Source organism: Enoplosus armatus, chromosome 4 (assembly GCF_043641665.1).
Source record: "Enoplosus armatus isolate fEnoArm2 chromosome 4, fEnoArm2.hap1, whole genome shotgun sequence".
NCBI classification, from domain to species: domain Eukaryota; kingdom Metazoa; phylum Chordata; class Actinopteri; order Centrarchiformes; family Enoplosidae; genus Enoplosus; species Enoplosus armatus.
This window is the reverse complement of record NC_092183.1, coordinates 469,551-497,500: the sequence shown is the minus strand read 5'-3', so window position 1 is coordinate 497,500 and position 27,950 is coordinate 469,551. Positions and strand designations below refer to the sequence as shown.

Sequence of the window (27,950 nt, the reverse complement as noted above, 5' to 3'; positions counted from 1 at the left end):
TGTTGATTTCCATTACGACTATGGATCCTCAGAGCTTTGTGCTCTAGTGAAGTGAAAACATTTTGTCTTTTTGGTGTTTAGAACGAGCTTTAAAAGAGACTGTAACCTGGAGGAGGCCTGGTTGGTTTGCTGACATACAGGATGTTATCATCTGCGTAGAAATACACATTACAATGTTCAGTTGGAAAATAAATATTATTTATAGCAGATCTCATATTGATCCTTGTGGGATCAACCATCAGCAATCAGTCTGAACTCTGCCAGAGAGACCTGATGAGCAGAATCATCAGAAGCAACAGACAGCAGCTTATTTAAAAAAGGAAAAACAGTTAATTTTTTGATATTGTGTGATAAATTACATTATAATATCTGTAAACACATCTAAAACATCTAGATTTAGATTCCAAACCTTCTACACACTGTCAGTGAAATAACTCTGGATCTGGTGAGTCCCCTAAAACTAATTAAGAATTCAAATAATGTAACATGTAACTGACAAGTTCATAGAAACGTGAAGCTGTGTATATTTAACTGCAGGTGTTTCATCCAAACCTCTGATATGTCAGGTCACATGCTTCCTGTGTGTTTAGAGACCAGAAGATGAAAGAGGAAATGGAACAAATAAACGAATGGACGATGAGGTCACAGACAGGACGTAGAAGTTCAGAGAGACAAACTCGTCACCTGAGTCTTATAGAACACCTTTTCATGTATGTAGCTGCTATTTTGTCTCACCTTGCTGCAGTGAAGTACAGGTGTACTCCAGGTGGCTGTGACATCACTGTTGGGTGTGGTTACAGGTGCAACACTTGTTATAATAGTGTAGCTGAATCCGGCAGCTGATGTATGTGTTTTGTTCAGTGAAGATGACTGATGGTTGTCTGTGTGAATGTGCAACTTCAGTCTCTAAACACCGATCCGACAAATTATTAGTAAAATATATCAACAGCTAACAGAGATCAGCGGCTCACCACTGGCCCCATGGAGGCAGACTGCTCAGCCTTTAGCGGCCCCTGGTTGGCCCTCTGTCGGCATGCCGCTTTCATACATGCCACTCAGAATGTGAGCAGCTGATGACTGACGTCTGACCGTCTGTTAAAACTCGACTACATTAAACTAATTAAAATCTCTCAAACCTATTTTAATGACATTTGAGTTCAACAGCATCTGCTGGACATATTTATTGTCAAAAGCCCTTAAAGATGAAATGACTTTCATACATATATGTATAAGTGATGGAGGTTTGTCTACCTCCACCTACAGCCTGGATTCATCAGCAGGACTGTCACTTTCCATAAGCACAATTCAATGATAAGATTATAATTCATGATTTTCATTCACAGACTTTCAGGTTGTGTGTTGTTCATGTTCATGAGTCATTTTCACAGAATTGTATATGAAAAACAGTTCGGACCTATTTTTCTATTTTTGTCACTGAAAGTTGTTGTTTTTCATATTTTTGTACATGTATAATATACAATAGAGTGGTAGAGAGGGAGGAGGAGAAACAAGGAGGAGATAGATGGTGTTTTCTCAGTTTGTTCTGCAGGCAGACAAGAAGGTGTGAAACTGTCATCCTCTAAACCTCTCCTCCCCCCATCTCCTCCCTCCTCATGTTCTAGCTGTGTCTCTGTGCTGAGCTGACCTCCATCCTGATGATCTACAGTCTCCTCCTCTCTGTCCTGCTCTGACTCAACACCTCCGACCTAACACCCTCCCCTGCCTCCCCTAGCCCTGACCTCTGACCTCCCTATTTCCTCCACAACAACATGGATCTGAAACGTTTTGAAGGTGATATCTGCAGGATCCCCGACACTTAAACACTCTGAACACTGGCTGGTCACGACTACCGGCTAGTCTGAAAGCTCAGTCACTTACTGTCCTGTTCTCCTCTGGGCTGGCGGCGTCCACCATGTCGGAGGGGCTGCTGCAGGTGGAGATCCCGGACTTCGGCAGCAGTGTGCTGGGCAGCCTGAATGAGCAGCGGCTGCTGGGTCACTACTGCGACGTCTCCATCCTGGTGCAGGGTCAGGCCTTCAAGGCGCACCGGGCCGTCCTCGCCGCCTCCTCGCTCTACTTCAGAGACCTGTTCAGCTCTGCAGCTGACTCCTCCTCTTCCTCCTCCCAGGCAGTGTTCGAGCTGCCGTCCTCAGTGACGCCGGCGTGTTTCCAGCAGATTCTGTCCTTCTGCTACACAGGGCGCCTCAGCATGGCTGCCAGTGAGCAGCTGGTGCTAATGTACACGGCCGGGTACCTGCAGATCCAGAACATCGTGGAGCGAGGCATGGAGCTGATGATGATGAAGGCCTCTTCCTCCTCTTCACCTCTCTGCTGCGACTCACAGGTGGGTTTGGCCACGCCCACAGACATTGAGTTAATCTAGGTAGACCGGATGTAGAATATACAGGCATGTAGAGTTGTTATTTCAGCTTCCTGCAGTAAAAGTCCTGCTCGTGATGTTCAGTGTTGGTGACTGAACAGATAAGAAGAAAATATCTGGTTCTTTGATAAAAAGTAAAAGGTACAAGAAGTAACCATGGCAACATAAGACAGGCTAAAACGCACGTAAATCCTGAAATCATGTTTTAAGGAACATCATGCAAGAACCACTTGCACAAGCAGATTCATTCTCAAGTGACAGGTTCAAGTGATTCAAGAGAATTTGTAAATTTCATCGTATCTAGTATTTTCTCTTTCATATGAACAAAGGTAGCATTTGTCAAGTTGAAACAAGCACTTTACTACAAGTTTGTGACTGTGATCTGACTTGGAACACTTGGTTTAGGATAAGGATACCAATGTGTTGTTAAACCCATTGATTCTGAAGATCTCTGATCAGCTCGTTGATCTGCTGGGAGGTGGACTCGAGTTTGATTACAGCAGCCTCTAGTGGACATTAGAGCTCAACACACTTGAGGCTGCTGTCAGAACTTTCTCTGGCCACGCCCCAACCAGTGATGTCACAACTGGTGTTTTTCCCTCACCTGTCAATGTCAAATGTTTTAACCAGTGTGACTGCTTTTGTTCCTCAAGGCCCCCGTCGGTTCACGATGACAGTTGACCCTTTATTAACATACACAGTCATATAGGAATTCTGAAGATACATGTCAGTACCCTTCAGTATATTAGCGTTGCTTTAACTTTATTTAAACACCCTGACATATTACAGACAACCTCAGCAGACGAGCTCGGGGGCTTCGACGCCCCGATGGTCCAGCAGCAGCAGCACAGCACCCCCCAACTGCAGCAGGCCAGTCCAGACCAGCCGTCCCTGAGCCCAGAGGAGCTGCTGCTGGCCGTCAGCAGGATCAAACAGGAGAGAGCCGACACTCCTCCTGCTGAGGAGAATGGAGGAGCAGCAGGAGGAGGAGGAGAGGAGGCCAGGTGAGGACAAACAGGAGTTCACTTCAGATCTGTGAGATACTTTTGGGGCATCCTGGTGGCCTGGAGCAGTGGTTCCCAATGTTTTTGTCTTATGACCCCTTAAAAAAGCAATGTGTACTTGTGACCCCTATCAGCGGTTGCGTATGTCTACCAGCTTTTAAAGGCCCAAATCATTTAAAATGATTAATTTAAGTTGGAATTGATGAGTGATTCAGAGAAACCACAATAATAAGAGGACAGTCAAACATACTTTAGTATAGCAGAAGTGTCACAGCTGTGATGGCAAGGTGCTAGGCAGAACGGGGAATAGGTCCCAAATGCAGACACGGGCACTGATGCAGGTAAAAAAGGTTTTATTGCAAAAACTGGCAAAGCAGTCCATACAGGCAAACGGATCAGACAAGGAGCAGGCAAGAATCAGAGGCCAAAAAAAACGGTAAATCAAAAAAAAAAACACTGGAATACTGGGAACACAAGGAACCCATGGGAAACAGGGAACACACAGCAATAACATACGGTACAACGAACTGGCACTTGGGAGAAGGAAACACACAGACTAAATACAGACGCCAGGTGGAGATAATGAGGGGCAGGTGAAACTAATCAGGACAGGTGAACACAATCACACAGGCGGGAAAACACACAAAGACAGGAAGTGAAGTAGACCGAAACGAGAGGAGAGTAACTTAACAAAATAAAACAGGAAACATGAAACATAAATGACTGAACTAAACACACAGGAAGCACTGTGACAAGAAGTCCCGCAACCACTTGCCAGCAGCTTTAGGATGCTAATCATGTAATAACGTTCTTAAATCTGATCCGGCTGAGGACCTTGTTTCATCTCATTTCCTGTCATCTCGCTACTGTACCTGTCAAAAGCAAAATACTTGAGAAAATGAACTGTATTACATTTTTGACCAACAAAGAACAACATTGAGTCCCAACAAGTCTAATTGTCTTGGTCTGTGGAAGACCTACCAGAATCCAACATGGATTAATTACAGGTACCCTGTGGAGTTTTCTTGTAAACAAACAATTCTGTGTTTCTCACCAAAATGCATTGTGTGTATCCTTGAGGCTTAACAAAAATGGTCAATGCATTTCCTGTATTGTAAATTAGTGGAAGAGTGCAAAATCTTAGGAATGTGGATCGCGCCGCTGCATGCTTGTGATCGTGCCAGAGAAAGACAGAAAACAGGGACTCACTCAAAAAACATGGTTCATCCCCCTCCATAATGCTGCTAGTGAGACAAGACGGACCTGTGGAAAAACTACTCAAATCCGAAGTGCATGAATCCATTCATCCATTATCTATACCTCGAATGGTTGAGCCGAGCCCAGCTGATCGGGCATTGGGCGAGAGGGGGTAAACCCTGAACAGGTCGCCAGTCAATTACGGGTGACAGTGACAGACAACCATTTACACTCACACCTACAAGCAATTTAGAGTCTCTGGACTGTGGAGGAAGCCAAAGTACCTGGAGAGAACCCACACAGGCAAACATGCAAACTCCCGGCCGGCTGGTGGGTTTGAACCCAGAACCCTCTTACTGCGAGGTAACACTGCACCACTTTGCTGCTGATTTGAGAGTTATGAGGACAGCCAGACCCAATCCAAATAGACTTGAGGTATTCATTCAGAATAAGTAGAAACTTGCCTTTATTCTACTTTTGCATGATGTAACTTATGTCTGCCTATGTCGTTGAGGATCCGCATGCAACCTAAAATGAATGACCATATGCACCGTACATGCCGACAACACTTTATATTAACTAGTTTATTTCAATCATACCCAAGCCTATAGACTGAATATAATCTGGAACCAGCCTGACCCTGGTCCCGGGTCTGGTCTCCACAACTAGGAAATGAGAGGACCTGTGAAGACCTCCAACTTAGAACTCTGACACAAAAAGTACTCGTTATAAAGCTACAACAACAAATGTTTAACAGACAAGTCTTACTTCTGGTATAATGAATAAATAACACTGGACATCATCTGTCTCCTCCTGGTCTAACTTGTCCTTGTTCTGTCCTCAGAGTGGACATTGCGGGGGACCTCCAAACCTCCAGGAGCAGTGCTCTGTGTTACCTGGGCTCAGGTGGAGGTTTGGTTCCGGGACTGCAGTCCTACCTGCTGGCAAGCGGGGGTCGCTCCAGTCCAGGAGGCTCCAGCCTTCCCACAGACTCCCCTCCCTCTCATCCCCCCACCGAGGAGGAGCTAGAAGAGGATTACTATGGGAACACCGTCCACCCTGGACTATACCAACATATCTATGGACATCCTGGAAACCCCTACAGTAAGTTACATCATGGTATGATCCCATATAACTGTGTTCCCTGTATGGAAGTTCATTAACTACAAAACTACCAAATGAGCCCAAAACTAATCTCAAGCTGAACCCTCTATAAATCCAGATTTGATTTGGGACAGATTCATAGGCTCAGAGAAGGTTTCGAGAACTAGGACAGACTGGTGATGTTTGGAGCTCCAGAAGAATTACGGGCACACGTTGATAGCGTGTGACACAAAACTCAATACACCTGCACCCATTTAGCACTTTTTGAACGAACAATTCAAGAAAATATGAAACCAGAGGAACTAAACTTAGAATAAAACTGGGAACTAAAAGTCCCTTTCTCACATTATCGTCTTTGTTTGCGCCGCATCTTAAGAACTGTCAAGATTTGGCAAATTTGTCCAATTTTGTATTAAAAAACTGTGAGTCAGGAAGCCAACAACATAACTTTGTTTTTAATGTCAATAAAGATAAAGAAATTAAATCCACAAATAGCTGCCTTTCCTCCTAATATTGATACTAGAGTCACCCAGTGCGTCTACACTGAATGAACTTGTGGTAGTAGCCTGAGGTTTGTGTTTGACCAATTAGTGATGTTCATCCCTGCAAACTCAGCCCCAATAGTTCCTGGGGCCTCAGAAAGTCCTACCCCAGAGACTGTGGTCAGTTCCTGAAATAGTTTCTGGGCTATTAGAAAGTACTACACGCAGGGAGCATCCTGAGAGCACGGATTGGTTGATACCCTAACCACGTCCTCTGTTTGTATGATGCACCAGCGTGCGCCACAGGCGTCAATTGATGCAAATTAAATGATGCGATTCTATATCACATCTCTGTGTTTTGCACTTTATATTTCTAGATCTAAGTGAGCAGTTGGGCTGTCTTTACTTGATGTCTTTAAAGATGCTTGCTTTCTGTCTCTGCAATTTGAAACCTCACATGCAAACTCCAACTAAGAGCAGAGCAAAGTCCAGTTGATTAGACCTGAGTGTCATCCTGTTAGGCCCAGCCTTCTTAGTAAAGTCAGACTTTACTGTTCTTAATTAACAGAGATGAAACTGATATCAATTTTAAATATCTGAATGCTAACAAAATAATTTTATCAAAGACTTCTTTTGGACTGGCGGAATGAGCCCTTGCAGACTTCAATCATACATACTGTGACATGTCTAAAGTGCTCACCGTCATCAGTTCCCGGACGTCTGTGAGGGCGCTGAATAAAATGTGAAACATGACTTAAAACCCTCACTCATTTCGGTGGATATTTGTAACCCATTCTATTTGTTGGAAGAAAACCAACCCTGGCCTGTATAACTCTGCAGATCATAACAAATGTTATGAAACGTTTAGGCCTATGTATATTCTGTCTGTGTGAAACATCAAATCTTCATCATCTCAATCATCTCAAGCAGACTCTCTGGAAGTCCAGAGAAAGTCCACTTGAGGACCCTTGCGAAATCGATGGAATTGTGGATTTGGACAGACGTCAGTACTCACAGACTTGTCGGACACTTTCCCAGAAAGTCTGTTAGGGCGAGGACTGTCTGCAGGTGTGGGGAAGTATGGACATTTAGATTTAGCCAAAATCAAATTAGTGTTCCCTTAAAACAAGTCTTTCATCATAGTTTTCCCATTCACCTCAAAGGACCTCTAGGAGCAGCATCTAGTGGACATTAGAGGAAGTGCAGCTGAAGACACTCACATTCATTTAACCCTCTTTTATATTTTTGTCATTATGCCTCCTGGTAATGCTAAACACCCCATCTCTCCATTTCTCATTGGTCCAGTCCAAGAAAAGATGGAGATGCTGTCCCTCCCATTGGCTAATGAGCGACGGCCCTGCGTGCTGGTTGGTCGGGACAACATGGCCCTCCCTGCCAGCCTGATCAGTCAGATCGGATATCGCTGCCACCCATCGCTCTACACTGAGGGAGACCCGGGAGAGAAGGTGGAGCTGGTGGCAGGTAGAACAACAGAACACCCGTCCAGCTGTGGGGAGTTTTGGACATGATGTCGAGCATTCAATGTTATACTCGTAAATAAATAAAGAGGATATAGTGCACAAGGTAGTAAATAAGCAGTGACTTCAGACACAGCTCTTGTCTTCCTGTTCATTAAGTCGCTAATGTGTTGTCATGGTAACAGGATTGTTAGGAAGGTCATTAAACACAAAACAGTGTGGAGGAGCTGAGAGAGGCAGACAGACTGAAGAGATGAGTTATGTAAACCTTAGTTGTGTTATATACTCTGATGTTACTGTGTGTGTGTGTGTGTGTGTGTTCAGGTTCAGGTGTGTTCATGACTCGAGGCCAGCTAATGAACTGTCACCTGTGTGCCGGCGTCAAACACAAGGTGCTGCTCAGGAGACTGCTGGCTACATTCTTCGACAGGTGAGCCGTTGAACTCTGTTGAACACGTTTAAACACTGTTTTCATCTCTATGAGTCGACAAAGAGAGAGATCCTGGACCTGGGTAGCCTAGCTTAGCATGAAGACTGGAAGCAGGGGTAAACTTCTAGCCTGGCTCTATTCAAAGTTCAAAAATACACCTTCTAACACCTCTAAAACTCACTTACATACTCAGAGAAAGGTTTAAAGTAATTGTTTACATTCTCTTGACATGTGATAATGCTCTCTGCTAGCATCCTGAAGACCATCACAGGAGGGCCATGTTTGATTAACTCAAGAAAACATACATGAGGCATTCAAGATGATTTATTGAAGCTCAGCTTAGCTGGTTTTAGACGAAGCGTGTCAGGTTGGCTAATGTTTGCAAACTGGCTCTAATTACCTTCTATACATGATGTAGCCGAGTCAGCAAGGCTACCAGAAAATAGCCTTCAGGTGTCCCCTGCTTTGCACCTTGTGGCCATCCCTTGAGATTTTTCCTCATTTAAAGCAGTGATTAAAATGTGACTTTAAGATGTCCTGATCTAAGTGAATCTGTCACATCTTGATGATGTCACCAACTATGAACTGCTGATAGAATCTTGTTTATGTTCGTGAGGGTCTATAGAGGACATACGTCAGTTTTGTTCATACCTCCTGAACTGATATATGTAGATTTTTGTATATCTCTAGATAAACGCCAGGGTTTGTATACCTCCAAAACTGACATACATCCTTATTTGTACACTTTGACAATTGATGCGTTACTTTTTGTATACCTCCGAAACGGATGTATATCCATTTTGGACCCTGATATACTCCAAAAATGAGTTGTGTATAGACTACGCTGGGTTCCTGTGTACACATGTGCAGTTGGCATTCTTGTAGGCACAAACAGTCCCAGCTTCAGTTGTGTGTGACTTGTGTTCTCTAGACACGGCCAGTGACTCATCAGTAAGCAGTTATCTGATTGGACGAACAGTTTAATGTCTGCCAAACAGTCAACAGACGCTTCAAAGCTGAAATATTTTCTACCTGCGTGTTCCTGTAAACATGTCGAACCAAAAAGAGGCGACATCACCGACCGTGTGTTGCTCCCAGACGGACTTCAGAAGACATCATGTGACGTCAGCAGACATCATGTGACGTCAGCAGACATCATGTGACGTCAGCAGACATCATGTGACATCAGGCTGTGTTAATTATTCCGGAACATTCTGACACTCACACGATCCAGCTGCTGCTTTACATAACTGCTGTCACATTGTCTCAGAGAGAGAGAGAGAGAGAGAGAGAGAGAGGTAACCTAAAGCTTGGTATAGGTGCTGATTGGGTTGTCATGGTATCCATAGAAACACTCTGGCCAATAGCTGCGGGACAGGAATCCGCTCCTCCACCAATGATCCGAGCCGAAAGCCCCTGGACAACCGAGTGTTAAACACTGTCAAACGTAAGACACACACACACACACACACACACACACACACACACACACACACACACAGAGACACACAGACAGACAGACAGACAGACAGACACACACACACACACAGACAGACAGACAGACAGACAGACAGGCAGACAGACACACACACACACACACACACACAGACAGACAGACAGACAGACAGACACACACAAAGAGACACACACACACACACACACACACACACACCCACAGACACACAGAGAGACACACAGACAGACAGACAGACAGACAGACACACACACACACACAGACACACACAGAGACACAGACACACACACACACACACAGTGTGACTCATGGATTTATTTCTTTTTACTGTATTTTGGATAACCCTCCTCCTACTCTTCCTCCTGTTCCTCCCTTTCTTTTCTTCCTCCTCCTCCCCCTTCTCTTTGTCCTTCCTCCTCCTCTTCCTCCTCCTAAGTCTACTGTCAGAACTTTGCTCCTAACTTTAAGGAGAGTGAGATGAACGTCATCGCGGCCGACATGTGCACCAACGCCCGCAGAGTCCGTAAACGTTGGCTCCCCAAGATCCAATCTCTCCTCCCCGACAGCCTCCCTGCTTCTGCCTCCTCCCACTCCCGCAAGGGCAAGAGGGGGGGGGGGGGGGGGAGGATCAGGAGGTCAGGGAGGAGAAGCGGCAGTGCAGCCCAGCAGCAGCCCCTTCGAGCTGGACCTGCGGCAGCTGAGCGCCTCCTACCTCGGCCTGGAAGCTCCGCTGTACGCCGAGCGACGAGATAGAGAGGCGGTGGGGGAGAAAGAGAGGGAGAAGGAGGCCCCAGCCACCCTCCTGCCTCACCTGCAGTTCGCCGGGTCTCGTGGGGGAGGAGGAGGGGGGGGCGGGGGGCAGGCGGAGGAGGGGCTGATGGGAGGCGAAGCAGACGGGGGAGGGAGGCTACAGACTGAACAACCCCCAGACCTCCCCCTCTCCCTGTCCTCCTCCTCTTCTTCCTCCTCCTCCTCCTCACACCCCTCCCCTCAGCCTGCAGAGCCCGCCCCTCCTCACAGGGGATTGGCCGACACGGATGAGAGGGGGGCGGGACCTCTGGAAGACAGCCAATAAGCTTTCTATTGCATCTGCCTACCTGTATGTAAATAACACAATAGCTACCTGTCCCCTCACCTGTCTCTACCTGTCTGTCTGTTCCCCTACCTCACTACCTGTCCACCTGTCTACCTCTCTGCCCTCAGTCTGTCTACCTATCTGTCTGACCTACCTCTGTCTGTCTGTCTGTTTCCTATTTTACCTGTCTGTCCACCTATCTGTCTGTCTGCTCTGCTCTGCTGCATGTTAACAGCCTCCTGCAGTCCAGCACTCAGGCCCATAGCAACAGGACTGATGATGATGATAATGATGATGATGATATTCACTCTGATAATGACAATAAAGCTTCTTGATAATCAGACTGCGGCTTACTCTGTTTGATCTGAACTGAATCATTAAAACGTTCCCACCTGATCCTTCCTGCAGCGCCCCCCTCAGGACAAACTCTGCAATGGTCAGCTCCATCACTGTTCACTGTGAGAGCAGATAAATCATCTCGATGTTGTTTATTCATGTTGTGGCTGTTAGGGACTCTGCAGTCTCTAGGGGGCACTAGCAGGACTTTAAACTGTTTTAATTGTTTGCAGAGACTGTTTTCCTACAGACTCATTATCAAAAACAAAGAATGGTCAGATGATGTGATATGTACAGCAGCAGAAATATCTATGTTGTTTGAATATACAATATATGCACAGATATTCAACATGGAGATTTTACATTACTTAAAGGCAGAATGAGCCTCTCGGCTCAGACACCAGAAGCTAAACGCTGGCACCTACCTGTCCAGCAGAAAACAGGCCAACTGCACGTCCCTCTTCATCCTCATCCTCTCCTCAGTGCTCTCCAACAGGTGAAAGCCCCAGATTCACTCTCGTTTTGGAACAAGCTTTGTCCACTTGGTGTTTCACCTCACTATATATGCATTGTTTCGACGATCTGACACCTCTACATTTTCATAGAGTCCCGCCCTCACACCCTGCACTGTTGTTGGCTTGACGCCCAGAAACGTCCAGAACACAGTAAAATAATCAAATCCAGGCAGAGGGTCTCACGTGATGATTGATCTATGATCTATGTTTGTTTTTCTGCCTTTAAAGTTGCTATGTACATTACGAATGACTGTTTTTACTCACAGGGATGACAGTTACAGTTTTACGGTTCATCCTGTTTCAGTTGTTTGCATGAAATTGTATTCTATTCTGAGATTTGTTCCTGTTGGATTCAGTCACGCCTCCTTGTTGTCTCTCAGTGCTGTTCTGTAGGTGCGTCCAGGGCCGGCTCTGGGCATAGGCGAACTAGGCGGTTGCCTAGGGCGCCACCTGCCGGAGGGGGCGGCGCTCCAAGCTCCAAGCCTACGGCTGTTGTTATTAATGTTATAATGTTTGCCGTGTATGCGCGCGCGCGGGGGGGGGGGGGGGGGGGGGGCAAAATCATAATCTCGCCTAGGGCACCAAAATGGCTAGGGCCGGCACTGGGTGTGTCCCCATCACATGTTTTAAAGTAAAGGTTTTTATAACTATGATAACTTCACCATTATTGTACTGGTAAAATGGTTAAATAAAGGTCCAATAAGAAAACAACAAAATCTTACTAGAACTATAAGTATCAGTCCTCTTAAAAATCCAAATAAATGTTTTTATATCACGAAATGTTTTAATCCTCCAGTGTTCAACAGAACCTGTCAGTCACGCTTTACACTGTCTGATGTATCAACATAAAGATCAGTTATTGATTTCAATCAGAAAATCAATCAGAAATGTCTTCTGCGGAGCAGAGCGGGCCCCGGGCTCTATGCTTTGCATGCTGGGAAACGTAGTTCGAGTGACGGCGCCGTTCTGGTCCACGTAAACTTCACCAACCAATCACAGCAACCCAGTCATCACCTAAGCCAATCACTGCACTTCAACTAACTCTCCGGCCAATCATAGTGCTTAACATTCCCCAGCAACAAATCACATCCCCACAAATACACCGCAGCCAATCACAGCGCCTCAGCCACTCGGCCATCCAATCCAATCACAACAACATCCATGACGCTGCTCGCCACTGCGCCTGCGCACACGATAGACAGCTGATAACTCATCTATTATGCTACTTCGCTAAATAAAAATCTTCCTGAAAACTGACCGGAGCCCGCCGCTGAACGCATCGGAGGACCGAAACACAAAGTAAACACGTCTCTCTGACCAGTAGCGGTGGGATTAGCGGGTAAACGGAGCGGAAGGTTTTCCCCGGAGTGTGCAGAATGTGTCGGTGTATGTCGGAGCCTGGCTGGCCGCTCGGCGCCTTCAGACAAAGCTCAGCTAACAGGCTAACGGCTTATTAGCTAGCCAAACACCGAGCGGTAACATCTGCAAAGATTGGATTTCTAACCGTATTAGTCTGGTCGTTGTGCGTCTCATAAGCGAACACATGTCCAGATACCCCCTTCAACACACGCTCAGACACCTTCACAACCGCTATAAACAATATTAATGACATTTTACGTCTTCGGTAAGTAGCCTAGCTCGGTGAGCTAGCGACATAGCTTATATTTTGCATTGGCTTGCCCGCCATCTTTTTAAAGCAAGATAAATGGGATGTTTCGTTAGCCTGCAAAACATTCACACCTGAGCAGCCTGGGCAGTTCCAGCGGGCTTTTAGCTGTAATCTATCAGTAAATAACCAGCTCAGCTTGTGGGACTGTGGATGGTGTTGCTGTTGACTGGATTTGTGTAGTTTGTTGGTCGCAGCGGTGTCTGTTAGCAGTTAGCTCGCTCGTTAGCCGCTGAATCGCAGCAGCATGCAGGCAGAGCGAGCAGCCGCCGGACTCCAACATCTGTTGATCTGTGCAGGACTTTGTGATCCGGACCGTTCAGAGAAGGTTCACGGGTTGTTTGCTGACTGACAGGCAGGTAGGAGGCTCGGTTAACTGTGACTGTACCTGGACTAAGTAAACACACTGACCCGAGCTGTGTTTGCTCAGACGGAGCTGATCGTCCAGTTTTTTGCGGTTTGTGGTCCCGGTGTTAAACACTACTGCAGGACTCTGTCACTGTAAAAGGACATGTTTACATGCATGAACGTCAGCTGCTGGTGCCGGAGAGAAAAACATTGTTTCCTGGTGAATCAGAACAGAAACAGCATCAGTAGAGTTTTCAGTGGACCTGGGCACAGATGGTTTGTTATTTATGGACGCAAATGTGAAATTATGCTCACAAATTAAACCAGTCTGTAGTTATAAATCATACTTTGTAAAGCTGTCAGAAAACTCAGGGCACATGTTTGAATGTGTACCTGAAGTCTTTACACCGTCCTGTATCTACGACCAGACGGCTGTAATATGAAGATTTGTAGTTGAATGATTAGTCAGTTAATCGGTCAGTTGATCAACAGAAATCTCCAGCTGTTTTGATAATTGTCATTTTTTTGCAAAAATTCACTGTTGAGCTTCTCAGACGTGAGGATTTGCTGCTTTTCTTTCTCATATTTGATAATAAAGTGAAAGTTGTTGGGTTTTGGATGGACAGACGGTCTTTGAGTAATTGTGATCTGTTTTTTTTCTCGGTGTTTTCGACCTTTTGTAGACTAAACAATTAATTGAAAAAAGAACCGTCAGTTGTATCTGTTGGTGAATTTAAAGCTGACAAAAGTTGTTTTCCTGGTGAATAAAAACAGATTCACCTGAATGGACCAGTCAGAGACACCGTGGACTACAGATGGTTTGTCTTGTAGTTTATGGACTCATTAAAGGAGTTTGGTTTTGTGAAATTATGTTTGCACATAGTTCCAGTCTGTAGTTGTAAACCTGGGAAAAAACTCAATGAATTGATTATTTGCATAGTAATCGTCAACAATTTTGTGAATTGATGATTTGTTGAAGTCGTTTCTCGAGAGGATTGGCTGCTGGTCTTTGTCATATATGATAGTAAATCCAATATGTTTGAATGAATCCAAACGTTTAATCTGTTAACTGAGAAGATGGTGTGAAGATTAATTGATAATGAAATAATTGTTTCATTGGAGCCTCATGAGAACAACAAGTACCTGTCCAGGATGTCAAAGAGATTCAGTTTACTGTGGCAGAAAACAGAGAAACAGACAATCAAACGATTGACCATCAACACTGCTAATTGGTTTCATGCCATTTAATCAAATAATCATTTCAGCTCTAACTAAGTCAAAGTCAAACTGTCTCAACTTCTAGACCAGAATCCAGAGTGATGAGTCCTCATGAAATAATCTCGTAACACTCGACTTAATTTGAAATGATTTGGTGAGTCTGACCGTTTACAGATGTCCTGTGGAGGTTTTTGTATGTTTGGTGGGTCCTGGTGATCCCAGTTCAGGACAAGGTTCAGACAGACCTGTTCCCATCAGTCTGATTCTGTGCAGATGATGTGACAGTCGCTGTTTATGACTGTGAATATTTAAAGTTTGGTGATGATTGACAGGAGCAGGTGACCCTCAGTCAGACCAGAGAAACTGGTCAGACCAGGATGTGTGAACTCCACAGGAGCATATTATTATTTTATTATTATATATTAATTTTTGTGTACAGTGTGTACTACTTAAATATTGTGCTGTGCTGAAGTGTTCGGTCGATTCATCAACAGGCGGATGAGTTTCACTCTGCTGCTTCTTAGCCTGGACTCAACACTTGAGAACTAAGATTTTGTGATGTGAAAATATTATTTTTCTGATTGTCGGCAGCAGAAAAGAGAGCTAATGATGCTAACAATGCTAATTATGCTAATGATGCCATTTATACCTCTCTCCGTCTCTCTCTCTCAGGTCATGCGATGGGAGTTTGTCTCCTCGGGGGAAACATCGAGCTGAAGAATCGACACCAACAACACCTGAACTGAACACACGCTAACACACACCTGTGTGCCCTCTCTCACACACACACACACACACACACACACACACACACACACACCCCCTCAGACCACAGAGGGAGTTGTTTTTTTTTTTTCACCTTCAGGTCAGACACTGCCGTCCCACGGTGCATTGCTGCGTCACCGTCGTCCACCATGTCGGACGCCCCCGAGGCTGCGCCCCCCAGCCCCCCTACTCTCACAAACCCTGCCCCACCTGAAGTCACCAATCCCACCAAACCTGGCAGGTAGGAAACGCCTCAACACCTGAGGCTGACACCTCCATGTCGCGGCTGATCATGTTCAAAGCATCCAGCTTACAGAGAAAATCCATCGCAGTCAACATTTTGTCAACCTTTTGTTAGTTGTGATGTCATCATGTGGTGACGTAGTTCATTAAAGTCACTTTGTTGATGCGTTCAAGGACAGCAGCTGAGGTTGAGCTGCTGAAAAGTAGCCCTGTTTTGAAATGTCTGAATCTTTATTTTGTAGTTACTGTGAATGTACTGTTAGAAGTAGAAGTACTGATCAGCCTTATGTCTGTCTGGAGGAAACACTGAACATCATCATCACCAAGATGTGGACATTTTCATTAGATTTTAACGTTACATTACACTTCATGTGACCTCAGCCAAAACAAGCTGTACTGTAAAATAAATAAAGTATATTTGACGCAGGAGGTGAGCTCAGACAGACATCTGTGTTGTGAGCAGGTTAGTGTGAACATTAACGTCACCCTCAGTCCTGATGTTGTGGTCTCTGTGTTTGTGGCCATCAGAAAGACCAACCAGCTGCAGTACATGCAGAACGTGGTGGTGAAGACTCTGTGGAAGCATCAGTTTGCCTGGCCTTTCTACCAACCTGTCGACGCCATCAAACTCTGCCTGGCGGTAAGTCACAGAACACATCTGACTGCTGCATCTGCCCCCCCCCAAGATCAGTGAGCTTTAGAGGTACTGGGAGGTGGATTTTGTTACCTTTGGACAGAACAAGGCAAGCTGTTTCCCCATTTCCAGTCTTTATGCTAAGCTAAGCTAAGCATGTCCATGTTTCCAGGACTACCACAAGGTGATCAAGAACCCGATGGACATGGGAACCATCAAGAAACGTCTGGAAAACAATTATTACTGGAGTGCCAGTGAGGCCATGCAGGACTTCAACACCATGTTCACCAACTGTTATATCTACAACAAGGTACACACACGTTACTACAGTATGTCGTGTTTATTTTAAAGGTGCAGTCAGTAATATTTCACTGATACTGTGCCCTTCGTCTCAGGTGGGATCTCTGTGATCAGTGCAGGTAGTGAAATGAACAAAAAAACAGTGAGGCTTGTGGAGGAAGAAGGCAGTGGGTCATGGCTGCCACTAGATGTTGCTGAACACACCTTTAAATGTCACTAATATCACAAATGTCTCTAACAGCATCTGAACATTTGTGTTTGTGTGTTTCAGCCCACAGACGACATCGTGCTGATGGCTCAGGCTTTAGAGAAGATCTTCCTGCAGAAAGTCGCTCAGATGCCTCAAGAAGAAGTCGCTCTGCTGCCTCCAGCTCCTAAAGGCAAGAACAAGAGCAAGCAGCCGGCTGCTGCCACTACAGGTGAGTACTGCAGTACTAATACTGCGACTACAGGCGAGTGCTGCAGTACTAATGCTGCTACTGCAGGTGCAGTACTGCAGTACTAACACTGCTACTGCAGGCACAGTACTGCAGTACTAACACTGCTACTGCAGGCGAGTACTGCAGTACTAATACTGCGACTACAGGCGAGTACTGCAGTACTAATACTCCTACAGCAGGCACAGTACTCTAGTACTAACACTGCTACTGCAGGCACAGTACTGCAGTACTAATACTGTGACTACAGGCGAGTACTGCAATACTAATACTCCTACTGCAGGCACAGTACTCTAGTACTAACACTGCTACTGCAGGCACAGTACTGCAGTACTAATACTGTGACTACAGGTGAGTACTGCAGTACTAATGCTGCTACTGCAGGCACAGTTCTGGGGTACTAATACTGCTACTGCAGGCGAGTACTGCAGTACTAATACTGTGACTACAGGCAAGTACTGCAGTACTAATATTGCTACTACAGTATACTGCAGAGTGCAATAAAGAGATGCAGTAGAGTGCAGTAAAGAGATGTAGTAGAGTGCAGTAAAGAGATGTAGTAGAGTGCAGTAAAGAGACGTAGTAGAGCGCAGTAAAGGGACGTAGTAGAGCGCAGTAAAGGGACGTAGTAGAGCGCAGTAAAGGGATGTAGTAGAGCGCAGTAAAGGGATGTAGTAGAGCGCAGTAAAGAGACGTAGTAGAGCGCAGTAAAGAGACGTAGTAGAGCGCAGTAAAGGGATGTAGTAGAGCGCAGTAAAGGGATGTAGTAGAGTGCAGTAAAGAGACAGGTATCTAAAGGTGTATATACTGTAATACTATAGGTACATACTGCAGTATCACTTTAAGTACCTACTGAAGTACTACAGGTAAATAATGCAGTACTACTGCTACAGTAACTCTGTAGGTACTGTAAAACTGCAGATATGACTGGATATTATTGCAGGTACTTATGTATTTATTAACTTTGCATAGTACTGCAGTACCATACAGACACATTCCTGTGATGCAGTTAGTATCAGATGGTAAGACTGAAGTTTTAGTAAAGTTTGGTTTAGCGATATAATCGCATAATTAATTTTTATATACATGATTTTACTGTGTAGTACTGCAGCACCACCCATACTTCACTCCAGTACTAACAGTACTTTCTCTGTGTCTTTGTCTCAGTGAGTCAGCAGGCAGAGTCTTCAGCCTCCCCTCCCCCCTCCTACCCCTCCCCCTCCCCCTCTCAAACACCTGTCATCTCGACCACACCCACACCTGTCCAGACCACGCCCCCTGTGTCTGCCCCGCAGCCCTCGGCAACCATGATGCCGTCTGCACAGCCTGTCGTCAAGGTAACTGACCTGTGGTTTCTACCGCTTCGCCTTCTCTGTACCTGTCTGTCTTTCTACCGTTCTGCCTTTTCTGTACCTGTCTCCCTCTACCTGTCTGTCTTTCTACCGCTCTGCCTTTTCTGTACCTGTCTCCCTCTACCTGTCTGTCTTTCTACTTCTCTGCCCTTTCTGTACCTGTGTCCCTTTACCTGTCTATGTTCCGTCCTCTACCACTGTCTGTATCTGTCTTTGTACCTGTCTGTGTCTACCTTTTTGTCTGTTTCGATTTACCTTTCTGTCTTTATCTGTCTCTCTCCCTACCTCTTTCTGTATGTGTCTGTCCCCACCTGTCTTTCTCTGCCTCTATCTTCATACCTGTCTGTCTCTTACAGAAGAAAGGTGTGAAGAGGAAAGCCGACACCACCACTCCCACCACGTCGGCCATCTCTGCCGGTCGTGCTGACTCTCCGTCCGCTCAGGACACCAAACCACCCAAACTGGGCTCGTCCCGTCGAGAGGCCGCCGCCCGTCCTGCCAAGACCCGCAGGGAGACGGGTGAGGAGGTGGCAGGGGGTGAGGTGGGAGCAGGTGGAGGGGGAGCCGGGGGGAGGAAGAGTGGAAAGCTGGGCGAGCAGATGAAACACTGCGACGCCATCCTGAAGGAGATGCTCTCTAAGAAACACGCCGCCTATGCCTGGCCCTTCTACAAGCCCGTGGACGCCGAGGCACTGGAGCTGCACGACTACCATGACATCATCAAACACCCCATGGACCTCAGCACCGTTCGGGTAACACACATGACATCATCACATACAAAACACACTGCCATGACATCACAACACACCATGAAGCGCCAGGTTCAGATCGGTCCTTCAGTGATGACTGAGTGATGTATCGTCTGTGCAGCTGTAATATCTGATCTGGTGTTTGGGGATGATCCAAGAGGATGCAGATTAAAAACCAGAGAACCAAGGATTTATCCTTGTGAGGCTCCGTACAGCCTGTCAAATTTACTAGAGCTAAAATCACCAAACGAGAGATAAGATTTGAACTGTCAGACCCTCAAGCCTACGAAGGAAGAAGCCCATATTCAGCAGTATCAAAAGCTGAACTCGGATCAAGCAGGACCGGTAGAGTAAAAGTTTTAGTGTCACTGGCAGTGGATCACTGTCAAATGGTCAGCCGGTCCACCACTTTGGTTGAGATGGAACAACAATGTCGACGGTTCATGGTCAACCACAGGTCACCATCTCCAAAGAAGTCCTCTGTATAACTTGCTTTGCATCAACTTCCCGTCTGTATATTGTAGATTTGTCCTGACTGCTTGGACAAGAGTAGAGATGGGAATCGAGAACCGGTTCCAAATTGTCTGATCCATCTGAACGGCATGTCTCCTAGCTTATCAGTTCCTTTTATCGGTGCAGCCATGTTTTTCTGACAGTTGCGCATTGCAATGCATTATAATGACGTCAAACTCATGCGTCTATGCTGCTGGAAACTTGCAACAAGCACGTGCGTTACGAGGTTAAATGTATAATGTAATAATAACATTAGAGCCACGCAGGCAGGTTGAACAGATGCTTTCTTCCACTAAGAATGGTCTCTTTTCTGACACCTGGGATGGCAAAATACACTGAAGCACTAAACGATGCTAACAAAGTTGTAATCTCTTCTTCTCGCATCAGTTTCAGGAGTCATATTGTGTCAGTTCAATTTTCATCCATATCATATCAATAATTTAAACGGATCAACTTTATAGTTCAGGACCTTCAGTATTTGGATCAAGTAGCTTGTAAAAAAAATAGGTGGGTCGAATTTCGAAGGCTACAGTTATTATTTCAATTTATGTAATATTTATGTAAATATTAGTATTGGATTAGACTTGGTATCGGCAGGTACCCAATATTAAAGGACTCTGACCGGGAACGGGGCCAAAAAAACTTAATCGGGACACCCCTAAATAGAAACCTGTGTAGGCCTACTTTTTTCCACACAGAAAATTTATCACGAATTGATAAAGAATGAGACCGCTAAGCAGAATCCATAATGACGTTGTCAATAATTATCAATAAAATCACATAATTCCCATCCCTAGACGAGCGCTGCTAGTCTCGACTCTACACGAGTGTTTAACATCTGTCCTCTCTCCCTCCAACAGAAAAAGATGGATAAAGGAGAGTACAGTGATCCTCAAAGTTTTGCGACTGACGTCAGGTTAATGTTCTCCAACTGTTACAAGTACAACCCTCCAGACCATGAGGTGGTGGCCATGGCCCGCAAGCTGCAGGTTTGTACAATCTCCCCGGAACCTTCCACAACTTTTCAGAACCTTCCAGAACCTTCACCTCCTTAATTGCTGTAGTCAGTTAACATCAGTCTCTCCCCCTCTCTTTCCTCAGGACGTGTTTGAGATGCGTTTCGCTAAGATCCCAGATGAGGGCCTGGAGGCATCGGTCCCGTCTACAACGCCATTGGTCAGTAAAAGCACTGCCTCCTCTGACAGCAGCAACAACTCCTCCTCCGACGAATCGTCCGACTCAGAGGAGGAGCGAGCCACGCGATTGGCTGAGCTACAGGAGCAGGTTGGTGCTGCCGACCAATCACAGGTCAAGAACATCCTGGTTTTCTTCTTTTTTTAATATCATTGTAGATTTTATGAAAGTAAAAAGTAGAAATTCTGTTGATTTAATGTTCTATTAAAGGGTTATTTTGTATATGAAAATACTGATCCTACTTATTAATATGTGATTTTAGATGTCCATTTCTAGAGTATTTCACCAGTTGAAGGCGCTTCCAAATAATCAGTAGAGGTTATAGGTATTGATAATCAGTATATTCCACCAGTTGAAGGCGGTGCACGAGCAGCTGGCCGTCCTGTCCCAGGCTCCAGTCAGCAAGCCAAAGAAGAAGAAAGAGAAGAAAGACAAGGAGAAGAAGAAAGAGAAGGAGAAAGATAAAGGGAACAAAGGCAAAATGGAGGAAGAGAAGAAGCCCAAGGCCACCGCTCAGCAGCCCAAACCAGCCAATCAAAAGAAAGCGCCGGCTAGAAAAGCCAACAGCACGGTGACCGCCACTAGGTATGATTCAATCAATCATTTCCCCCTTGGAATCAAAGGATTGTAAAAAATGAACACATGAACACTGGATTTTCATATACCTCTGTTGGGACTGAATTTAAATGTATTTTTACCAACCAGAGTGACTCTCTGTGTTTCCAGGCAACCTAAGAAAGGCAGCAAGGCGTCGGGCGGGGGCTCGGCCAACGGAGACGACGGCGAGGAGTCATCCCTGCCGATGTCGTATGATGAGAAGCGCCAGCTGAGTCTGGATATAAACCGGCTGCCGGGGGAGAAGCTGGGCCGCGTCGTCCACATCATCCAGTCCAGAGAGCCGTCGCTGAGGGACTCCAACCCAGACGAGATAGAGATCGATTTTGAAACCCTCAAACCCTCCACACTCCGAGAGCTGGAGCGCTACGTCAAATCCTGCCTGCAGAAGAAGCAGAGGAAGCTACTGCGTAAGTACTGAGTACTGGTATACTACTACTGTCTGTACATTGCACCAATGGTGTACTTAACTGGGAAATTACTGCAAGGACTACTACACTCCCATTACACATCTCATTGTGTTTGAGGAACCTTTTGAATCTGGTCTTTTCTAAGGACCTTGGACATTCAAGGACCTTACTTTAATTGCACTCGGGCTCGGTCTCGCTGACTAGCTTGTAGCTTGTGATGCTTGGACGGGACCGCTTTAACCCTCTGTCTTGGTCTTTGTCAAATGTTGTGTCTACAGGGTGGAAATGCCTGAGACAAAGTTCAGAGCATCATGGAACACTTTGAGGTTGTAGTTCTCATCAGATCTGCAGTGAATCTGTAATCAGTGAAACTGTTTCAGAATCAGTCACTCAGACAGATCTGGGCCTGCCTGGCTTGTGTTTATCTCCAGTCCTGCTCAGCACTGCGTGGGTATATCACTTGCAGTACTGTGGTAGGGCTTCAGGCCTACTCTGGTATATCCTTGGAACTACTCCGGTATATCCTCAGACCTACTGGAGAATATCCTCGGCACTGCTCTGGTATACTTGGACGCACTTGCACATGGCCTTGTTTGGACAATTTAGCCACAGGGCTCCTAGCAGGTAGAGGGTCAATTTGGACCTGGGTATGACCTCTGTGAAAGTTGAACATCAACTCATGCATCTGTTTATTAACCCCCCCCCCCCCCCCCCCCCTCTCTCTCTCTCCCCAGAAAAGGCAGCAGGAGGTGGGGCCTCAGGAGGCGGGGCTAGTCGTTTGAGTGGCAGCTCCTCTTCCTCCTCTGACGACAGCTCCTCAACAGGAACCTCCTCTTCCTCCGACACAGACTGAACACACACACACACAGTACATATACACACATACATGTTACTGAACACACACACACACACACAGGAACTCAATCTATACAGTTTACACATGCAGATGCAGACAAACACACACATCCATGTAAACTTCCATCCTGAACAAACACCCACACACGCAAAAGACAGAGATACACACTTTGAACTTCTTACAACACACACACACACACACACCCACACACACATATATATATATATATATATAAAACACACACACCCACACACACACACACGCCCAGACTTGGAGACTGTATGTAAATAGGCTGACCTGTTTTTTAGCTCCTAGTGTCGTTTTTTTTTTCCTGGAGGAATGCAAACAGATAGAAGAGAAGAAGAAGAAGAAGAAAGCAACAATTTCAGACCCAGAGAAGAAGAAGGGAGGAGGGAGACGTGGTCGTGAGACGGGCAGTCTGTCTGTCTGGGAGTCGTATTGATCTTCTCTGAACGCTCGAGCGTCGCTGCCATGGAGGCTTTCTTATTTTTCTTCCTCTTCTTGGACGGCCGGCTGTGACCCCTGATCTATGAAAACATTCCAGAAGCATCTATAGAGCATCATGGGAGAGGAGGAGGAGGAGGAGGAGGAGGAGGAGGAGGAGGAGGAGGAGGAGGAGGAGGAGGTGATCTCAGTGGGTTTAACTCCAATCAAGGTTTTGAATATTGATTGATTGGAAGTGGCAAGCTGCAAAGAGCATCCTCAAATGTTGTGTCTAAAGGGTGGAAACGCCTGTGAGACATAGTTCAGAGCATCATGGGACACTTTGAGATTGTAGTTCTCATCAGATCTGCAGTGAATCTGTAATCAGTGAAGCAGTTTAACGTTAGACTGGAGAGAATCCAGTTCCGATGAATTATGTTCACACATGACCTTTGCTTTCCAGACGTCCAGGTTAAAGACAAAAGTCCACAAATCAGCTTGTGGAGACATGAAACTCGCTGCAGAGAGAAGACCTGTGACCCCAGAGTGTTTCAAAGATCCACTCAGTGTTATTACTTCGAACATTCGAGTCAGTAAATTATTCTGTATGTATGGACTCAGTCGATAATTTTGTCCTTTAAAATGATGTCTTGTAGTGGAGTATAAGGCAACATCCCGTTGATCTGATCTAGTCCACGCCCCCCCATCAACACATAAAAACAGAGATCAGCAGTTGGTGGTGTGCAGAGACGGTCACAAACTGTCTCTGGAGGTCATGCAGACCTCAGAACTGGTCTTCCATATGTAACTCTTGTATGAGCTGTAATGTGAGCAGAGACGGAGATTGGAGGTGTCATTGGTTGTCAGGGCCAACATGTTTTGAATATGTGAAAGGGGGGGGGGGGTATCCGGTGTAAACTGGTGCTGCAACTAACAATTATTGTCTTCATTCGTTATTTTCTTGATCAATCGTTAAGTCTGCGAAATGTCAGAAAACTGAAAAACATCCAGACGTCCAAGGTGACGTCCTCAAATGTCCAAAACCCTCTTTAACGCACCAAAAGGATTTGAAAGTGGTCTCAACTGCATCAACACACCACAATAACAAACCCTGACAGTAAAAGGTGACAAATAGATTCTCTCTGCAGCACCTTTCATGTCCCTGCAGATGTTCTTGGAATCTTTAATTGATTTTCAGCCTAAAAGGAAGGAAATCGAATTTATAATCTGAGGAATAATCAGTTAAATGATGAAAAACCACCGGTTCGGTTCTTAAAATCAAGTTCAACTAAAACTGGATCCAGGGGTCTGTTTTTGGAGCCAAACTCTTTTCTTTAAAGTTCAAAGTAAAAACCCTCTGAGACCAAACCTGTCCTCTGCTGGTCCTGCAACACAAACCCACAACCTAGTGTCTGTCACGTGGGTCAACAGTGGGGGGTCACCAGGCTCGGACCCCGAAACCCCCAACCAGCGCCGGCTCTTGTCAGCAGAGAGCGAGACAAACTTCTTTTAGTTCTTTTTTTTTAACACTACATTTCCTTTTGTTTTTCAGTTGTTTGATTTTTCAGGTTGTGTGCTGAACTTGTTTGTGTCTTATAAGGTTCTCTATATAAAATGTCTATGTTCCGCTGTCCTGTTCCGACCTCCCCCGCCCCCAAACAAAACAAAACCACTCTTACTTACGGATACTTCCCGTCAGAGTCTAAACTCAAATGTGATGATCCTTTTAAAGTTGATTCTTTTAGCTGAGTTTGTAGGAAGCACACAGCGGTTCACAGAGAATAAAACTTCAACATCTGCTGAAAAAATAAAAGCTTTGAGAAAGTTTCCCCCCAAAAAAGAAGTTGAAACTATGTAAAATAAATACATCAGTGTCACTCAGATTCTGAGAAAGAAAAACATTAGCTGTTATTTTTATGATGAATTATTTACTCTTTAAAATGTCCAAAATAAAGACAAAGTCACTGTAAGGAGGCAGACATCACACTTCTTCGATAAAAATCATTGGATAATTCAGTGAAACCTGAGGATTCTGTCCTGAAAGGATCAAAGTTAAATCTTTTCGATCTGATTGGCTGCAGCAGAGCCTCGTCAGCTCTGATTGGCTGCAGCAGAGCCTTGTCAGCTGAAGACGTTTCAGTTCAAAACAGTGTGTGGTGACATCACAGCCCTGTATTCACCTGATTGGTTGGTTGGAGGGAGGCTTCCTTATGTTTGGGACGCAGCCGACATCTAACGGCGCTCTGGTAGATATGAGACTGGTTGTCCTGGGCTTTGACCTTTGACCCCTGATATCTGGTTTAGATTGCAGATGGCGTCAGGTCAGCAGGGTCATCGTGACGGGACACGCCGGTGTTCCCGAGGACTTTCGGTTGTGTAGTCTGTTTCCAGCTGTCAGGTAGAAATATATACGATGAAACAAAGTTCAACACAACACCAGAGTCCTCAACACGCTCAGCTCTGATTGGTCGGTGGAAGTCTGTGATGCTGGAAGATGATTTGTTTGTGTCCTTTGTCATGTGACAGGAAAGCTGTGCAGCGGGTTGGAAGTGTCCCTGAAACCTCAGAGGAAAGTTAGCTGAGCAGATCGAACCAATCAGAATAAATCATGTGACTTCTGCTCTCAAACATGCAGCTCACCTGTCTGTCTGCCTGTCTGTCTGCCCGCAGTTTGTTGGCCTCTTGTTGAGGTTCTCGTGTTTGACCTTTGACCTCCGCACACAGATGAATGAGCAGTGACGTTCTGAGAAAAAATGCGTTCAACAACAGAACCTCAACCTCACTGGTCAGACACGACCACAGATAGTGGATTTGGTCAGGACTTGGGTCCAGGTCTGTCATGGTGCAGTGAAGTCTGGATGTTTTGTTGTCTGCAGACCTTCATGTGCAGCCGTGATGAGTAAGGGGGATTTTTTTTTGCTCTGTTTTGCGTCTCAGGTTCAGATCCCGCCTCCTCCTCTGTGATTGGTCAAACCTCACCTGTCTGTAAAAAAAGCTTCTGATTGGTGCAGATTGTTGGTGTTAAAGATATTGAATTGTCTAATTATTGGTTACCGATCTGTTCAGGTTGAGCAGCTTCACAGCAGGAAATGAAACAACTGATGCTGACTTCAGCTGCTTCAACTATCAGGATTTTTTCAGTTTCATCTCATTTCAAACTAAATCTGTTTGCTGGATGTTTCTGAAGCTTTCAACCAAATGTCATGGCCTTCATCAGTGGGTGGAGTTGTTCTGTTGTCATGGAGATGGTTTAGTTGTTGTAACGTCATTTGTTTTTAGTTTCCCAACATGTTTAAAAAAAGCTCAATCAAACATTTGGTTTTGTTTTGGACATTTTACAGACTAATTAATAACCGATGAACCTGAAAGAATCAATAAGGATAAACACACAGTTTCTCCCAGTGTGACAGACGGACAGTCGGACAGCTCGTTGCCACAGTAACCCTCCTCTGTTTGTTTTTAGTTGATGGTCGAGCTTTGATGCTAATAGTTAATTTTTGTATTTTAATAAGAAAAAGGAAAAAAGTGATTTTATGTATTTGCATGCACTCCGGCCGTACGTTCTTTCTTCCGTATGTTTGAGCACTGTATAGTAGCTGTATAGTAGCTGTCTGAGGTTTAGATCGAACTCCGCTCGATAGAGTAGAGACACCGAGAGAGAGAGAGAGAGAGAGAGAGAGAGAAAGAGAGAGGACGAACCGACGAAAAACCAACAAGTGAATTATTTGATGTAATTACTGATATGGGATCCTTATTTTCTGAGTTCCTTTGTTTTCATAAATAAACACATAAACTGACACGTTGACTCGACTCTCTTTCACACACCACAAAATGCGTCTGTTGTGTTAACTTCTTAACTAAAATCTACTGGTTTACTTTTTGGGGACCTGCTGTTTATCCCCAGGTAGGAGGTGCGTCCCAACAACGTCACTGTGTGAACGGGTTCACGTCCCCATAAATACAAGCTTCCCCTCACACCTGTGGAGGTTTCTCTTTGTAGATTAGACCAGGTCATAGGAGACTCCAGCCAAGCTAATAACTCTGAGGCTGTACTCAGACACAGCAGTGCTTTCAGCATTTAGCAGGTATAATGTTTACCATGTTCACCATCTTAGTTTAGCATGTTAGCATGCTAACATCAGCTCATTAGCAGCAAACACAAATTACAGCTGAGGCTGATGTGCATGTGACACAGATGGACGTAGAGCCACGCTGATAAAAACACAATCAGGTGTGTATCAGACCTTCACGACAAAACAAAGACGTTACAGCAGTTTATTAAATGTAAGTTAAGTTTATAGAAGGAAAAGTTTCTCCCGTCCCACTTAATTTTTCCATTTTGTAAATGTACTTAATTTAAGTCCTAACAAATATCTTAATTATTAAATAGTATTCGTGTCTGAAGTCGAGATATTAACGTGTCAGAAAGAAAAATAAATTCTGTTGACCGGAGACCAAAAGTTGGTGATAAAAGATGTGACCTGCTGCTGCTCTCCGTGTTTCACCAAAATAACAGTTCAATACAGCGTTTATCCATAGCTTGGATCGATTGACTACAACAGTGATCACACAGGGACAGTAGAGGTGGATTAGACCGCAGGAGGCTGAACTTTCTGTGGATGTTTGATCATGAAAACTGGTCGTTATCATCTGTAATAACCAACATAAATCACACTGCAGAGCTGCTGCTCCCTGAAGGAGGAAACTGCAGGAAGTGTTTCAGACTAAAAC

General features: G+C 45.2%; 1 protein-coding gene and 1 pseudogene across 1 annotated transcript; both read left to right on the top strand.

Moving 5' to 3' along the window:
* The first annotated feature begins 1,912 nt into the window (after positions 1-1,912).
* On the top strand, positions 1,913-10,624 carry LOC139284554 (nucleus accumbens-associated protein 2-like; annotated as a pseudogene).
* A 2,050-nt stretch (positions 10,625-12,674) lies between these two features.
* Positions 12,675-23,348, top strand: brd3b (bromodomain containing 3b). The gene is made up of 12 exons (XM_070903692.1): positions 12,675-12,774; positions 15,380-15,713; positions 16,244-16,355; positions 16,522-16,659; positions 16,921-17,068; positions 18,254-18,423; positions 18,795-19,190; positions 20,561-20,689; positions 20,802-21,008; positions 21,247-21,479; positions 21,621-21,919; positions 22,654-23,348. Exons 2-12 carry the CDS (start codon positions 15,622-15,624, stop codon positions 22,770-22,772), a joined length of 2,043 nt encoding a protein of 680 aa, XP_070759793.1. The 5' UTR covers positions 12,675-12,774; positions 15,380-15,621; the 3' UTR covers positions 22,773-23,348.
* Positions 23,349-27,950: the final 4,602 nt, after the last annotated feature.